Source organism: Aphelocoma coerulescens, unplaced genomic scaffold, assembly GCF_041296385.1.
Source record: "Aphelocoma coerulescens isolate FSJ_1873_10779 unplaced genomic scaffold, UR_Acoe_1.0 HiC_scaffold_80, whole genome shotgun sequence".
NCBI classification, from domain to species: Eukaryota; Metazoa; Chordata; class Aves; order Passeriformes; family Corvidae; genus Aphelocoma; species Aphelocoma coerulescens.
In genome coordinates, this window is record NW_027184065.1 from 607437 (window position 1) to 624722 (window position 17286).

A 17286-nucleotide genomic window follows, 5' to 3' on the forward strand; every position below is an offset into this window, starting at 1 on the left:
AGTGTTAGAGACAATTGAGTGCAGAATAAATAAGCTGGAAGAAAAGGGGGCAGTGACCATAACTCTGGGGCAGGAATAGGGCCCGTGGTGGGTGGTGAGCCAATTTGCTGGATGCCAGCAGCCACTGGTGACAAGTGTCTCTTGCAGGCAGGAGGTGCAGGATTACGTGCTGTGTGAAGCCACCATTGGGGAAAGCACAACCGCAGAGCCAATAACAGAAACAGTCCTTACTTGTGAGTTTATTGATCTCTCTATAGAAGTATCAGCCAAAGAATTCCCTTTCTGAGTGGAGAAGGTAAGTCTCTGGACTGCAACCTGGCATTTAACAGCACAGCTGAGGAGGGTGTGTGCTTGTGTTAAAGCCCCTCTTTTTACCCTTCCTGAGGCACTTTGTAAAGTGAGTGAGGATGCTTTTAGAGATGAGACTGGTGTTTAACTTCCCCAAAGTAAAATTGCAGTAACAGCTGCACTGCCAAGGGGGATCGTGGCCACTTACAGAGAAATACCAGTTTCTCTGCTCACTATAAAGGGAGATTTTTGAAGATCCTCTAAGGCAGGGTGATGTCTAAACACTGATACTGTAGGGAAGCTGGGGAAAATGGGAATTCCTGTGAATTCCTCAGGCTTACAAGGAAAAACCCATCATCTCCTGTGTCTCTTTGCTTTCTCTGCTGTTGGCATGAATGCTTTATGGTATAGCTATATGGTATAGCTCTGTGCCCCCAAGCCTCACCTGCCTCAAAGGACCCCCAGACATCCTGCAGCTGCAGTGATGATAACACTGGGGCAGAGCAGGTGCCCTTTAGTCTCTGGATCCCAACTCCTGCATCATCTTTCCCTCTCCTGCAAGTTGTCTGAAAAAGAGATGTTTCATTATTTGGTTTCTGTAGTTTCAGGCCTCTCCTCTGGTTCCCAGGCTTCCACTGAATCACAGAATCCCTTGAACAGGCAGTTCAGATGTAATTAGAAGCTTTTCAGCTCTCCCTGATTCTGCCTGGCTTCTGCTCAATGCCACACACATTGATTTATCACATACTATAGCACAGCACCTGTTTGGTATCAGTACATCCAGAACTAGTTTCCCAAACTCTCTGGTTTCTTTAAACCATGCAGGAAGCCCAGCACAATGCATAGACAGGAAAGAAGAGCCTAGGCTGATCAGAGCTTTGAAGCCACAGACACCTTGTCCCTGTAGCAAGGGCAGCAGGACACATGTTGCAGATGAACTGCTTTTATGAGGCTGCTAGAGCCAATAAGGTTGTAAGAAATGACTGTACGTGAGTGAAGATCATCTAGTGCTGTTCTGCTCAATAGAGAGACAAAACTAGAGACAAATGCTCTGGATTCCCTTTCTGCTTTAGATCTTGTTCAAGCAGCTGCCTCCTCTCAGGGGCCTATTCCCTCATCTGTATGTGGGAGTGTTTCCCTGTCCCCCAGAGGATGCTGTGGTTTCTAAACATGAAAAGCATCTGCTATAAAGAAAAATCTCCTGGAAGGGTAGAAGCAAATAGAAAGGGTAATAGAGATGGATGAACTTCTGGGGCTGAAAAATGTGAAATGCAGCAGAAGCAGGAGGAGGTCTGTGGCCACTTGAGGTTGTTTTTCCTTGTCTCCCTCCCTTGCTGGACAGGAGGTGCTATGAGCATTCAGGGATTCTTTGTTGGCATAGCAAAGTCTCCAGAAGGCAGCTGGGGAGAAATACCACTCCTTCCACCCAGTGTTCTAAAGCTCTGGGCTACATGGTACAACAAAGTTATCAAGAGTTGCTCTGTTACATAACACAACTCCCGAATGTGAGATAGGGTTAGAGGCTGGTAACACCAGGGGGGTTCCCTTGGAGTCCCTAGGGATCACTTTCTCTGCCGCTCCTTCCTCGGCAGCGGGGGTCTCCTCATGCTCTTTCCCTGCCCCAGTGTGGGAGGCTGAGCCTGCTGGAGCGTGTCTATCTGCCGTAGAGTCTCTTTCAGCATCTGTGCATCCCTGCGCAGCTCCTTTAGATGCTGCTGTCCCCTAAATCCAGGCAGACCGGGCTGCATTTGCCTGCTGCCAGTGTGAGGGGAAGAAAGAGCAAGAGTTCATTAGGGCTTGACCTGAAATGATGTTTTGGCGTTTCTGCTTCTTCTCACAGCTTTGGCAGGTGAGCAGCATCTCTGTCCCTGCCGCCTGCTGGCCCTTGGAATGCACACATGAGCCCAGGTATCACTTCTGGTGAACCCAAGTGGCCGCGTCAGTTTGAAAGGGCGGCTGTTGTTTCACTGTTACCTTTCTAGGCTGGTTACAGCTCCTCCTGCCTGTACTACAGCCTGTGCTTGAAGACACAGAACTACCGTCCTGGAGAAAAGGCATCAAAAGCTTGACAAAGGCTGAAGAGAACACTCTGATTACCCCTTTTCCCAAGAGGGTTCTTTAGCTGAAGTTGCTAAACAGGACCAGACTTGACACCCCGGCATGGGTTTGTGGTTGTTTTATTTCTCGAGCCCTCAGTCCTGCATGGGACTCGGTAATCGGGTGCTGCAGAGGCTCTGGCAAGGCATCAAAGACGCCTGCCCCGCACCCAAGGGTGGCGCAAGATCTCCTCCAGCGCTGGCCTGTCCGCAGGGTGCTTGGACAAACACCAGCGGATCAGATGTTGGCACTCTGGGGAGAGAAACCAGAAAGCGCCGGTCACTTGCAGAAGGCTCCTGCCCAGCTGCTCCCGGCGCCTCCAGGGCCCGGGCTATGCTGCGTGTGCTCAGAGCTGTGCCAGCCTCCCGGCTGACTCTGCCCTTTGCGGGACAGTGGCACGGCAGGACACGCGCCACCTCCTTCAGCCAAGCAGGCCACACCGACCACGTCGTCACGGGCTGCCTCCTGCGGCCAGCTCTTGAGGGCAGATGGGCCTCCCGCGCAGCTGCGTGAGGGCCACGCTGGGCTGCGCGGTGCCATCTGCCAAAGCCTGCCTTCTTGAGGCCAGACACCAACCTGGAGAGACCTGCTGCCAGAAGAAGAGCTGCCCCGACACGATGTCACGGTCCTCCTGGAAGGGCATGTTCCCGCAGACCATGACGTACAGCAGCACACCCAGGGACCAGATGGTTGCCGAATGGCCGTGGTAGCAGCCAAGGCAGATCCACTCGGGTGGGCTGTACATGTGTGTTCCTAGGGGAGACAGGTGGCGCTGTCCAGGTGCAGGCTGCTGGCTTCCAGAGCCTGGTGCCAGCCTCCTGGCGGAAGCAGGGGCTGCACCGGTGGCCACAACTTCCCCCCGAGGCCACCGGGCGTTCCCCAGCCAATTGGCCAAAGCCAAGAAACCGTTCTGCAAGGCAAACAAGGCCAGCGGAGCAGCCCAAGCCCTTGCGGGCCTGCCAAGCCGAGCGGCCGGGGCCTGGCTTTGTGGGCAGGGCTGGCAGCTGGCTCCTGGGGCACAGCATCTGCCCCGTGCCAAAGGGCAGGCGGCAGCCGGCTGAATGCCGCAGCCCACAGCCCAGGAGGGAATGGGGCCGTGCAGTGCCTGGCACTGGGAGCAGGGCCTGGCCTGTGGGCTCACCGGCAAATCGCGTGAAGGCCTGCTCCTGGAGGAAGGTGCCGCAACCGAAGTCGATGAGCTTCAGGTCGCCGCTCTCCGGGTCCACGAGGAGATTCTCTGGCTTGATGTCCCGGTGCAGGACGCCGCAGGCGGTGCAGTGCCGCACGGCCTCCAGCACCTGGCAGAAAAGCCAGCGCGCCATCTCCTCGCACAGGAACCCCTGCTCCAGCAGGAAGGCCAGGAGATCCTGCGATGGCTCCGGACGCTCCATCACCAGCAGGAAGCTGTCAGGCAGCTCAAACCAGTCGAGGAGCTGGATGATGTTGTGGCAGCCAGAGCCCACCTTCTCCATGAGCACGATCTCCATGGGAACACGGGTGCCGTCGGGCTGTGAGGAGGAGACAGTGCCTCCAGCAGGCCTGATACTGCCCTGTGGCTCCGCTGCCTCGTGCCTGGGATGCCCCAGTGCCCCCTTGGGCAGCCTCCCTGGTGCTTGGGCTTCCTCCCGCCCAGGGGATGCTTCGGGGGTGCCCCCCTGCCCGGCCCCATCACCAGTGTTTGGCATCCCCGGGCCCGCGATGCTCCGGCTCGCACGCTGAGCCCACGCCCGCTCCCCCCGCCCTGCGCCGCCTCCCGCCCTGGGGCCCCGGCCTTATCCCTGCCCGCCACGCCCCGCTCTGTCGCGGTGGCCCCGCTCACTCACCAGCTCGTACCACCGCAGGACGCTCTCCCGGGCCACGCGTTTGATGGCCACCTGCAAGCCCACGAGAGACGGGGCTGAGCTCAAGCCCTGCCCCGCCCCGCCCCTGGCCCTCCTCCCGCGCCCCGCCGTCTCGGCCACTTTACCGGACTCCCGTCTGAGAGGCGGATGCCCGAGAAAACGGTGCCGAAGCCACCGCTGCCCAGCTGAGGGCCCAGCTGGTACAGCTCCTGCAGCTTCTTCTTTTGCCCTGCGACCGAGACCGAGCCATCAGCCTTGCGCCCAGGGCCCCCCCGGCCAAGTGCCCGCGAGTAAAGCGAGCCGAGCCACCGCGGGCCACGTTGCTCTGACCTGCTTCCTGCTGCGCGCCGGGCAGCGGCCACCGCCTTGCAGCCGTCGGGCAGGGGAGCGGCAGAGCTGGGGCAGGGGAGCGCGCAGAGGCGGCTGCAGGAGCCGGAGGGCAGCGGGGCAGGGCGTCACCGTCGCTGTCCCCGGCGTCGTGGGCTGGACTCTGCTGTTGAGGACTGCCGGGGCTACAGCCCGAGGACTCGCACAGGGGGGTGTCAGGAGCAGCTGCAAACCAGGGAGGGGTTTTTTGAAGCCGTGGCATCAGAAGCACTGGAAACAGCCAGAGACTCTGCTGCTCTCAAGGGCCCTGGCCTGGCCTGTGGATGCCCCTCAAGAGCCCCGAGGGAGCCTCAGACAGCTCCTCAGAAGATCTCACCTGCTACCAGAAAGGCCTTCCTGGTAGTCGGTGGCCGTCTTGGAGCAGCTTCCTGGAGATGGAGGAACCTCCTGGGTCTCTTGAGGGTCATCTCTGCCACCAGGCACGGGCTGTTGCCAGCTGGCACAGCCGGCACAGCGTCCTGGGAGCTGTGGGCCGGCAACTGCTGGCTCCAGCTCACTTGCTGCTCCGCCACCTGCTCCTGAGAAGGCTCCCCTGGATCGGGCTGGGCTCCCACTTGGACTTCTGGGCTTTCCCTGGCCACGTCAGTTGTCAGGGTTGCGCCCGTATTGTTGAAGTCCGTGAGTCCAAGGGAGCTGGGAGACCTGTCCACAGGCTCTGCACCTTCTGCAGGCTGACAGGTCTCACTGAGCGTCTGCGGGGGATAGAAGCTGTCAGAGATAGCGGAGGCTCGTGGCAGGATGGAGGATCTCTGACAGCCTGAGCTTCTTGCCTGGATGGTGGGTCCCTCATGGTGTGCCGTCCTTGCAAGGGTTGAGGCTCTCCCAGGGATGGATAATCTTGCTGGGAGCGGCCTCTTGAAGGGATGGAGGCTCCTGGAGGAGCTGGACGAGCCACAGCAGGGCAGGTGGCCTCGCTTCACCAGCTCCTCCAGTTCTTTCCACAATGCCTGCCACATCCCAGAGCAGAGCGGCACCCATGTCCCATTGCGAGCCCAGAGCAGCAGCATCAGTTCCTGCAGCTCCTGGGCCACTGCCACGCAGGGGCCGCAGCTGCAGGGGCTGTCCAGAGGGCTCGCGGGAGCACGTGGCCGCTTGCGAGGGGTCACCCGAGGCCTGGAGGACCTGGGAGCCACAGGGGCTCCTCGCTTCCTCCGTGAGCCTCTGGGCTGCACCCCCGGGCGCTTGCGCCTCTTCGATGTCCGTGCCTGCCGCCTCCGTGGTTGCCAGTGGCCAACGGCCCACCAGACAGCCACAGTGGCCAGCAGCAGGACAAGCACAATCACCAGGACGCCACCGTCACACATGGCTCCGGCGCATCCCATCGCGACTGCACTGGCAGCTGCAGGTGCTGGCAGTGTTACATAGCGACTGCGCGGTGATGTCACAGTGCTGTGGGCCAGGACAGCCAGGTGACATCCCAGCCCTGCCTCTCGCCAGCGCTCAGCCCCTTTGTGCCGTCACAGCCCTGTGCCCACCTCAGCGCTCTCCAGTGCCACAGGAGGAAGAAAGGGACTCCCTGTGGGCACTTGAGGGCCCTCTGGAGCAGAGTGGGTGGAAGATTCTTGTATAAGTAGGACATAGGGATGAGGAGGGAACAATGGTGGTGTCACCTCCTTGCTTGCAGAGCATGGGACATGGATTGCCCAATGGGACACTGTAAAGTCCTTGGGGAGAGCAAGCCCTGCTCAGCAACATCCAAACCACCCACATGCTATCCACCGCATTCCCATCCTGAATCCAAATCCAACTCTGTCCCACTTCCTGGGAAGAAAATGGATCCTATCCCATTGAAAACCAGTACATCAGCCAGTTCTTCACCCAGCACACCCTGTCCCTGCTCATCTCACATCTGGACACCTGCTCCAGAAGGATTCTGTGAGGGACAGGATCAAAACTCCTCTTAAAATCCTGAAATACAACCTGCAATGCCTTCCCATCACCCATGAGACAGGTGACCTTATGGCAGCAGGATAATCAATCAGTTAGACCAGAATTTCCCTCTGTTATCTCACGCTGCCCACGGCTGACACTGGCACTGTCCTTCCCATCACTTCCCAGTAGTGCCAAGCATGACCTTCTCCACCATTTTTCCTGCTATCAAGATTAGATTAAGAGGGCTGGAGTTTCCTGGAAAGTCCAAGCACTTGCTGTCAAGTCGCATACAGCTGGAGAGCATTGAGCCAGCATGGACCTCCTTGGGCTTTCAGGAGCTTGGGTAGATGATTTAGGGGGTTCCTTCTGGGACATACTGGGATGAATCCCATCCAATGCCACAGCCTCATGGATATTGTTCTGGTCCAAGCTGTCCCCAGCAATCCCAAATGGAAGATCACTGTCCCTCGCACCACTCTGCCTCCTCCATTGGACACCCTTCAGCACCCAGAGAAGCTGGTGGTACTTGGCAGAGCCAGGGTCTGTGGGACAAGGACACTGGCAACAGCTAAAAGCAGAGAGGATGCCCAGAGAGCCCAATTCCCACAGGATTCTGCCATCTTGAGGGGGTCAGCCTGTCCTGAGAAGATGCTTGCCATGGCTTTGGGCATTGCAGTCCTGCTGGCCCTGGTGGGCTGCACAGCCGTGGAGGGCTGAGCTGAGTGTCCGCCACCCACGAAAAGCTGGGAGAAAGACTGCGGACAGGACGTGGGATCCCAGTGACCTCCCGCCCCCAGTGCAAACATGGTGGCCACACCTGTCCTTCCAGTGGCCCCGTAACAACTGGTCTTCCAGTTGCTTCAGTGCCTGGAGGGACCCCTCAATCCCGACAAGGTGCCAAACCCCAGCGTCCTGCCATGGACCTGTCTGGGGGTCTCCACTGAGAGTCCATCCATAAGCAGCTGCTCCAGGAGGTCAAAGAGGAGGCAGTGAGGAGAGCCCAGCAAGGCAGGGAGGGGAGGAGATGAGGGGCTGGGAAGGGAAAGGGAGGACCACGCACTTGGTCTCAGAGGACCAGGCACTGCAGGCTCGGCACTGCTGGCTCTCAGGGTGCCCTGGATGGGCAAGGTGGTGCCAGGTGCCATCCCACCATGTTCCCCGGCTGTTCTCTTGTCCTCACAGCCATGACCTTGGGACAGATGGCTCTGCACATCCTTGTCCTCCTCTTCTGCCAACACAGTTCAGGGAAAATACTTCCACTACTCCACCTCAGTAAGGGTCCCAGGTGGCTCCATGCTGCTCAGGGTGCTGGAGGTGGTGGCAGAGGAGAACCCTGAAACCTTTAGGTGAGAGCCAGAGGGGCTGTGGCAGTGGGGTTGGGCATCCCACCACCCAGCCTGGAGCCCACTCCATCTTCCTGGCTACTTCCAAACGTCCTGGGGCCCCATGGTTGTGGTCTCCATCCACGAGCTGGCTTCCAGCATGGATGACAGGACATACTGGCAGTGCCACAGTGCTGGGGACACCCTCGATGAAGATGGGTGGCCCAGGGTGGCCACCAGCTGGGGAGCGTATCCAGGCCATCTTCAGCTCCTACTGATGCCACTGAAAGACACTGGGAGCCGCCATGGAGCAAGGAAGTGTCATTCCAGCATGTCCCTGGGTATCTCTGTGTGACCCTGGGAGTGGCAGACAGTGCCACAAAGTAGGAGGTCCCTTGTATCCCCAGCTTCCAGGGCAGGGAAAACAAGGAGGTATTGTTCCTACAGTCCCACCCTGGCCTAACTGGAGGGGGAAGCCAGTACAAGACACCAAGAGCCCCTAGGACACAGGTGGCAGGGATCCAGCAGATGACCCTGCACCAGATTGGCTTGTGGGGCCAGGGTGGAGGATTTGGGTTATAAACCTCAGGGATCAAGGGGACCCCCAGGATCCAGGGGACGGGGTGGGCAGCACAGAGCAGAGCCGATCGAAACCGCGATGGGGAAGGGATCAGTGCCATCTGCAGGGCAGAAGGACACTGGACGCGGGAGTGACCGCAGAGCCACCGTTTGATGGAAATGGATTGGTAGGGGTGTCAGGGGCTCCCATCGTACCAGGGACTCACCACACTGGGGCCCTTGCTAACAGGCAGGGTTGGTGCAGACAGAGAGCAAGTCAGTTCCCTGGGACACACGGGACCTCTCGATCCACTTGCAACTTTAGGCCTAAGGGGGGAAAGTGTCAAGAAGTTCTTTGATTATTCAGGGACCAAGTGGGATAGAGAAGCAGCTGCATTTTATTCAACCACTATTGGTAAATGCGGGGGATAGGTTTGAAAGGCATGAATTTCTGTTTCTTCCTGATTGTGATTGTAATTTACTGGGAAGGGATTTGATGGCTAAACTGGGAATGTAAATTACTATTGTGAAAGGTGATAAGGAAGCTACCACTGCTGTAACTGTCTGTCAAATGCCTGAGAAGACCTATGCTGAAGTAGACCCAGGGAAATGTGGAAAATTAGATATGGAACCTCTCCAAATCACTTTGAAGCCACCAGGACAAGTGGTGTTTAAAAAGCAATACCCTCTTTCAGGAGGGAAGGAAGGGGTTACAGCCTTTTACTGAGTCCCTGTTAAAGGCAGGTCTTTTGGAGCCACGGATGTTTCCCTATAACACTGCTATCCTTCAAGGTGAGAACCTGGCAGAATTTTAAAGTGTTAAAAAGCAGATGAACTGAGGCTCCTGCCCTAGCCCTTCCAAACAGGGAAGAAGTATTTGCATTTTATGTGGATGTTGAACAGGACCACGCCAGAGGAGTTCTAGTGCAAGAACACCACGGGGCGGTACTTGAAGACCGATGGCCCGTTCTTCTGAAATGTTAGACCCCTCGGCGAGGGGTGGCCCCATCGTTTGCAAAATTGTGCAGCCACGGTTTTCATGGTAACTGAGGACGGCAGGAGGCTCTCTAACCCTTAAGCTTCACATCAAGTTAAGGCTTTGTTGACCAAAAGAGCCTCTCATGGAACAGGAGGATTTAGAATTAAGTAGGGGGGAAGGGTTTAACCCCACCTCCTGTTTAACTGGTCCCGAGGGAGGAGACCTGAAGGAAACTCATGACTGGATTCAGGTAATAGATCTCCAGATGCCGAGGAGATATTAAATTATCCCCCTTGGAATTAATGTTTGGGATTTTTCTTTTTCTGGAGCAGTAAATCAGGATGTTGATGGGAAGTCTCTGGTTCTGTTCCCAACAGGGCAGCCATTTGGCGCAGTCCAGGAATGCGGCATCAGAGTCCATGGAGGTGTAGGACAGATCTTTCCCTCTCCCACTCCCCACTGCCACCAGCTCCCCCTGGGCAACGAGGGGGCTCCCGGCTGAGCGAGGGCAGCGCGAACGTGCAGCAGCTCAAGGATCCGCTCCCTGCGCACTTCCCGGGACAGGGCTGCCCTGGGCCTTGGCATGGACGCCCTTCTCTGCTCGGCGTGACCCTCCTGCCTCAGCCTCGCTCAATTCGATTCATGTGCCTCCCGTGAGGGACACCCTCCACACAGATCCTGCTTCTGATTCCTTGGATCCACAGCGCTGTTTTTCCTGGATTTCAGCCACGGCTTCCCCTGTGTAAAGGATAGGGATACATAGGAGGAGTGTGTTGGGCTCCCCTCCACCACTGTTAGTGGTTTCAGGCCCCCAAGAGCTCTTGTGTCTCCCTTTTTCCCAACAATATCCCTCCATCCCCTCCTTCCCGACGCTTCCCCTCAGCAGCACCGAGCCTTTTCCCCGCCCTTTTTCCCCTCAGCGCTGGCCCCGCCCCCGCTCAGACCACGCCCCCTCGGCGCCGCTGAGGCCTTGGCCACGCCCACCGTCCTGGTGGGACCGGCTCCCCGCCCTCCCTTCCCTAATTAGCGCCCTTAGTTCGTCCCTCGTTAATACGTCACTAATTAGGCCCCTGGCGGCCAAGAGCAGGGGTTTGGAGGAGCTCTGTGGGACACCCTGGCTGCGTGGGGCAGACCAGAGACGCCCAGTGTTGTCCCTCCACTCAGGGCAGGGATTCGGGGCACCGCGGCCACCCGGGGAAGATGCTCCGTTGCCAGCCCACACCTCCACGAAAGGGAGAGGAGGAAAGCAGGGTGCCAGAGACACAGAACCCCTCAAGACTTCCCCAGCTGGGTCTTCTCCGCCCCGCCCCTTCCAGCTGTATGCCGTGTTTACAGGAGCTCAGAAAGAGGAAAAAAAAAGAGAAACGAGCTCCACAGTGAATTCCTGAAAGAAAAATCCATCAATGGCCAGGAGACTCCTGTGGCTCCTTCCTGAAAATCAGGGCTGTGGGGAACAGGGTGCAGGGTGTCCCAGGACACAGAGCTGGACACTGATCCCTCCTGGATCTCCTTGGCACCCCTGTCCCAGGCAAGGATGGTACTGAATATCCTCTTGGAGCTGTCCCAGGAAGGTCCCTGCTCCCTGGCGCAGGATGGGAGGGGTAGAGGTGGTCCTCTCACACTCATCCCACTCATTCCCCCCTGCCCTGACTTTGCCCCTGGGGTGCTCACCCCCCTTTTTAGGGTGTCCAGCCCTGTTCTCATGGGGAACCTTGGGCACCCATGAGCATAACCAACCTTTCTGGGAGGCTGGGAGCACTGGTGAGGGAGGGGGCTGTTTCTGGTGACCTGGAACTTGGCTCCTGCTGTGAGCCAGCGGCTTTCTGCCTGCTGGGCTGGGGGAACACCCTCTCTGAGCTCTGTGACAGCCCCAGCCCCACACCCACTCCTTGCCACAGCTCCTCCCAGACAGCATCTGCTACGGACATGTCCCCTGCTACTGTCCTTTGGCCAGGGGCCTTGTGGCTCATGCCAGACCCTTCTTCCTCCCCAGGGAGCCTCCTCCCAGGTAAGGGGGGAGCCCCCCACAGCCCAGGACTCTCCAGCTCAGCCCCCCTGGAGCCAGGCCGCCGTCTGAGTCCCACGTGCCCTGAGCCAAGTGGGGACTGGTGGCCGTCTTGGCCACAGTGACCACAGATAAATCGACTTTCCAACCTCTGACAAGAGGAAAAGGGCCAGCAAAACCTCAGTTCGGGGCATGAGGAGAGCAGACTTCAGACTGCTCAGGGAACTGGTAAGCAGGGTCTCCAGGGACAATGCTTTTGCAGGTGCTGGGGTCCATCAGTGCTGGTCAATTTTGAAACATCACCTCCTAAGGGCACAGGAGTAGGAGAGTCCCAAATGTCGGAATCCAAGCAGACGAGGCAGAAGGCATCTTCTCTGGGAAAGAGGATGGAAAAGAAAGCTGTGTGCCCAGTGGAAGCAAGGTCAGCAGAAGAATACAGATGTCAGGAAAATTAATCCACAAACACCACAGGTTTATGTCCAAACAAGAGACAGAGCAATCCTGTTACTTTATTCGAATAAAGGGAGAGGCCATGGGCATTTCCCATGGGATCTCTCAAATTGTTAGAGGACGCAGCTTCCTTTTTCTCCTGATTTCCCGGCTGCATTTTCCTCTCTCCTTCCCCACTGGCTGAGGTACTTGAGAGGTACAGACTTCCCGAATGGCTTAATACAAACCCCCTTTCTAATGTGCACCCCCCACCCTCATTCTTTTCCTTGTGTCTCTGTTCTTTTTCTCTAAATCCAGGGATTAGCAGAGTCTTGAGTGAGTAACAGTCTGTGTCAATTAGTGGAATTACTATGGAATTTATGGTTCCTCCCTTTGCTTCTTTCACCTATCAGTATCTGGCTTTATCTACCATCATGCCCACAGATAGTTTGTAAAGACACCTCCTCCTCATTCCTTCCACAGAGATGTCTCTTGCCACTGTAGGGAGAACTTTGGTGCAGTGAAAGCTCAGCTGGAGAGGAAGGTGGCCAGAAGTGTGGGGCACAATAAAGAGTGTTTTTAAATATATTAATGGAAAAAAACATTGTAGAAATAACATTGTCCCCTTCCAGGATGTGGATGGTCACCTCACAAACAGGGACAGGGACACAGCACAGGTGTTTAATGCATTCTTTGCCTCTGTCTTCAACACTCCTCCCTCCCTTCCCAGTGGAAAACATGCACTGTACCAAGGGACACTGCAAAATCCTTGAAGAGGGCAAGCCCTGCTCAGCAGAAACCAAACCACTCATGTTTGATCCACAGCATTCCCATCATGAATCTGAACCCAGCGTGTGCCAGCAATTGGGAAAAAAGGAGCCCTATGCCCGTCAAAACCAGAGCAGTGGGAGCACTATGAGCACTCCTTGGGAAATCCTGACTTATTTAGAACAGAGGCAACGCAGAAGTCGGTGAGCTGTTACAGAAAACTCTTCCTGCCCTCGACAGCCAGTTCAGGAGAGCTCCCCAGAGACACAGGAACTTCAACTCCCTTTGTCTCTGGAAGATTTCTCAGGCACAGAGAGTGTTTCCAGTTGGTACTGCTGCAGTGTCCTGGGAGCCATGGGCTTGACACTGGTGGCAGCAGCATTCTTCCTGATGTGCCACTTGCTGCAGGGAATGACTCACTGCAGCAGGCTGAGCTGTTCTTACTGCCAGGCTTTTTCTGGCCATGTGCATCTTTAGAGATGCGCTGGTTCTGCTGATCCCTGAGGTGGGCACAGGGCTGTGACGGCACAAAGGGGCTGAGCGCTGGCGAGAGGCAGGGCTGGGATGTCACCCAGCTGTCCTGGCCCACAGCACTGTGACATCACCGCGCAGTCGCTATGTAACACTGCCAGCACCTGCAGCTGCCAGTGCAGTCGCGATGGGACGCGCCGGAGCCATGTGTGACGGTGGCGTCCTGGTGATTGTGCTTGTCCTGCTGCTGGCCACTGTGGCTGTCTGGTGGGCCGTTGGCCACTGGCAACCACGGAGGCGGCAGGCACGGACATCGAAGAGGCGCAAGCGCCCGGGGGTGCAGCCCAGAGGCTCACGGAGGAAGCGAGGAGCCCCTGTGGCTCCCAGGTCCTCCAGGCCTCGGGTGACCCCTCGCAAGCGGCCACGTGCTCCCGCGAGCCCTCTGGACAGCCCCTGCAGCTGCGGCCCCTGCGTGGCAGTGGCCCAGGAGCTGCAGGAACTGATGCTGCTGCTCTGGGCTCGCAATGGGACATGGGTGCCGCTCTGCTCTGGGATGTGGCAGGCATTGTGGAAAGAACTGGAGGAGCTGGTGAAGCGAGGCCACCTGCCCTGCTGTGGCTCGTCCAGCTCCTCCAGGAGCCTCCATCCCTTCAAGAGGCCGCTCCCAGCAAGATTATCCATCCCTGGGAGAGCCTCAACCCTTGCAAGGACGGCACACCATGAGGGACCCACCATCCAGGCAAGAAGCTCAGGCTGTCAGAGATCCTCCATCCTGCCACGAGCCTCCGCTATCTCTGACAGCTTCTATCCCCCGCAGACGCTCAGTGAGACCTGTCAGCCTGCAGAAGGTGCAGAGCCTGTGGACAGGTCTCCCAGCTCCCTTGGACTCACGGACTTCAACAATACGGGCGCAACCCTGACAACTGACGTGGCCAGGGAAAGCCCAGAAGTCCAAGTGGGAGCCCAGCCCGATCCAGGGGAGCCTTCTCAGGAGCAGGTGGCGGAGCAGCAAGTGAGCTGGAGCCAGCAGTTGCCGGCCCACAGCTCCCAGGACGCTGTGCCGGCTGTGCCAGCTGGCAACAGCCCGTGCCTGGTGGCAGAGATGACCCTCAAGAGACCCAGGAGGTTCCTCCATCTCCAGGAAGCTGCTCCAAGACGGCCACCGACTACCAGGAAGGCCTTTCTGGTAGCAGGTGAGATCTTCTGAGGAGCTGTCTGAGGCTCCCTCGGGGCTCTTGAGGGGCATCCACAGGCCAGGCCAGGGCCCTTGAGAGCAGCAGAGTCTCTGGCTGTTTCCAGTGCTTCTGATGCCACGGCTTCAAAAAACCCCTCCCTGGTTTGCAGCTGCTCCTGACACCCCCCTGTGCGAGTCCTCGGGCTGTAGCCCCGGCAGTCCTCAACAGCAGAGTCCAGCCCACGACGCCGGGGACAGCGACGGTGACGCCCTGCCCCGCTGCCCTCCGGCTCCTGCAGCCGCCTCTGCGCGCTCCCCTGCCCCAGCTCTGCCGCTCCCCTGCCCGACGGCTGCAAGGCGGTGGCCGCTGCCCGGCGCGCAGCAGGAAGCAGGTCAGAGCAACGTGGCCCGCGGTGGCTCGGCTCGCTTTACTCGCGGGCACTTGGCCGGGGGGGCCCTGGGCGCAAGGCTGATGGCTCGGTCTCGGTCGCAGGGCAAAAGAAGAAGCTGCAGGAGCTGTACCAGCTGGGCCCTCAGCTGGGCAGCGGTGGCTTCGGCACCGTTTTCTCGGGCATCCGCCTCTCAGACGGGAGTCCGGTAAAGTGGCCGAGACGGCGGGGCGCGGGAGGAGGGCCAGGGGCGGGGCGGGGCAGGGCTTGAGCTCAGCCCCGTCTCTCGTGGGCTTGCAGGTGGCCATCAAACGCGTGGCCCGGGAGAGCGTCCTGCGGTGGTACGAGCTGGTGAGTGAGCGGGGCCACCGCGACAGAGCGGGGCGTGGCGGGCAGGGATAAGGCCGGGGCCCCAGGGCGGGAGGCGGCGCAGGGCGGGGGGAGCGGGCGTGGGCTCAGCGTGCGAGCCGGAGCATCGCGGGCCCGGGGATGCCAAACACTGGTGATGGGGCCGGGCAGGGGGGCACCCCCGAAGCATCCCCTGGGCGGGAGGAAGCCCAAGCACCAGGGAGGCTGCCCAAGGGGGCACTGGGGCATCCCAGGCACGAGGCAGCGGAGCCACAGGGCAGTATCAGGCCTGCTGGAGGCACTGTCTCCTCCTCACAGCCCGACGGCACCCGTGTTCCCATGGAGATCGTGCTCATGGAGAAGGTGGGCTCTGGCTGCCACAACATCATCCAGCTCCTCGACTGGTTTGAGCTGCCTGACAGCTTCCTGCTGGTGATGGAGCGTCCGGAGCCATCGCAGGATCTCCTGGCCTTCCTGCTGGAGCAGGGGTTCCTGTGCGAGGAGATGGCGCGCTGGCTTTTCTGCCAGGTGCTGGAGGCCGTGCGGCACTGCACCGCCTGCGGCGTCCTGCACCGGGACATCAAGCCAGAGAATCTCCTCGTGGACCCGGAGAGCGGCGACCTGAAGCTCATCGACTTCGGTTGCGGCACCTTCCTCCAGGAGCAGGCCTTCACGCGATTTGCCGGTGAGCCCACAGGCCAGGCCCTGCTCCCAGTGCCAGGCACTGCACGGCCCCATTCCCTCCTGGGCTGTGGGCTGCGGCATTCAGCCGGCTGCCGCCTGCCCTTTGGCACGGGGCAGATGCTGTGCCCCAGGAGCCAGCTGCCAGCCCTGCCCACAAAGCCAGGCCCCGGCCGCTCGGCTTGGCAGGCCCGCAAGGGCTTGGGCTGCTCCGCTGGCCTTGTTTGCCTTGCAGAACGGTTTCTTGGCTTTGGCCAATTGGCTGGGGAACGCCCGGTGGCCTCGGGGGGAAGTTGTGGCCACCGGTGCAGCCCCTGCTTCCGCCAGGAGGCTGGCACCAGGCTCTGGAAGCCAGCAGCCTGCACCTGGACAGCGCCACCTGTCTCCCCTAGGAACACACATGTACAGCCCACCCGAGTGGATCTGCCTTGGCTGCTACCACGGCCATTCGGCAACCATCTGGTCCCTGGGTGTGCTGCTGTACGTCATGGTCTGCGGGAACATGCCCTTCCAGGAGGACCGTGACATCGTGTCGGGGCAGCTCTTCTTCTGGCAGCAGGTCTCTCCAGGTTGGTGTCTGGCCTCAAGAAGGCAGGCTTTGGCAGATGGCACCGCGCAGCCCAGCGTGGCCCTCACGCAGCTGCGCGGGAGGCCCATCTGCCCTCAAGAGCTGGCCGCAGGAGGCAGCCCGTGACGACGTGGTCGGTGTGGCCTGCTTGGCTGAAGGAGGTGGCGCGTGTCCTGCCGTGCCACTGTCCCGCAAAGGGCAGAGTCAGCCGGGAGGCTGGCACAGCTCTGAGCACACGCAGCATAGCCCGGGCCCTGGAGGCGCCGGGAGCAGCTGGGCAGGAGCCTTCTGCAAGTGACCGGCGCTTTCTGGTTTCTCTCCCCAGAGTGCCAACATCTGATCCGCTGGTGTTTGTCCAAGCACCCTGCGGACAGGCCAGCGCTGGAGGAGATCTTGCGCCACCCTTGGGTGCGGGGCAGGCGTCTTTGATGCCTTGCCAGAGCCTCTGCAGCACCCGATTACCGAGTCCCATGCAGGACTGAGGGCTCGAGAAATAAAACAACCACAAACCCATGCCGGGGTGTCAAGTCTGGTCCTGTTTAGCAACTTCAGCTAAAGAACCCTCTTGGGAAAAGGGGTAATCAGAGTGTTCTCTTCAGCCTTTGTCAAGCTTTTGATGCCTTTTCTCCAGGACGGTAGTTCTGTGTCTTCAAGCACAGGCTGTAGTACAGGCAGGAGGAGCTGTAACCAGCCTAGAAAGGTAACAGTGAAACAACAGCCGCCCTTTCAAACTGACGCGGCCACTTGGGTTCACCAGAAGTGATACCTGGGCTCATGTGTGCATTCCAAGGGCCAGCAGGCGGCAGGGACAGAGATGCTGCTCACCTGCCAAAGCTGTGAGAAGAAGCAGAAACGCCAAAACATCATTTCAGGTCAAGCCCTAATGAACTCTTGCTCTTTCTTCCCCTCACACTGGCAGCAGGCAAATGCAGCCCGGTCTGCCTGGATTTAGGGGACAGCAGCATCTAAAGGAGCTGCGCAGGGATGCACAGATGCTGAAAGAGACTCTACGGCAGATAGACACGCTCCAGCAGGCTCAGCCTCCCACACTGGGGCAGGGAAAGAGCATGAGGAGACCCCCGCTGCCGAGGAAGGAGCGGCAGAGAAAG

The 17286-nt window shown here is 58.8% G+C and overlaps 2 protein-coding genes across 2 annotated transcripts; one reads left to right on the forward strand and one right to left on the reverse strand.

The window, feature by feature from the left end:
• Window positions 1-2533: 2533 nt before the first annotated feature.
• Window positions 2534-4245, reverse strand: LOC138102530 (serine/threonine-protein kinase pim-1-like). The gene is made up of 4 exons (XM_069000243.1): window positions 4209-4245; window positions 3527-3893; window positions 2962-3138; window positions 2534-2637 (listed from the first exon to the last, which is right to left on the reverse strand). The coding sequence occupies exons 2-4, from the start codon at window positions 3870-3872 to the stop codon at window positions 2534-2536; spliced, it is 627 nt and encodes a 208-aa protein (XP_068856344.1). The 5' UTR covers window positions 3873-3893; window positions 4209-4245.
• Window positions 4246-14894: 10649 nt separating this feature from the next.
• Window positions 14895-16606, forward strand: LOC138102531 (serine/threonine-protein kinase pim-1-like). Its single transcript, XM_069000244.1, has 4 exons — window positions 14895-14931; window positions 15247-15613; window positions 16002-16178; window positions 16503-16606. The coding sequence occupies exons 2-4, from the start codon at window positions 15268-15270 to the stop codon at window positions 16604-16606; spliced, it is 627 nt and encodes a 208-aa protein (XP_068856345.1). The 5' UTR covers window positions 14895-14931; window positions 15247-15267.
• The last annotated feature ends 680 nt before the right edge of the window (window positions 16607-17286 follow it).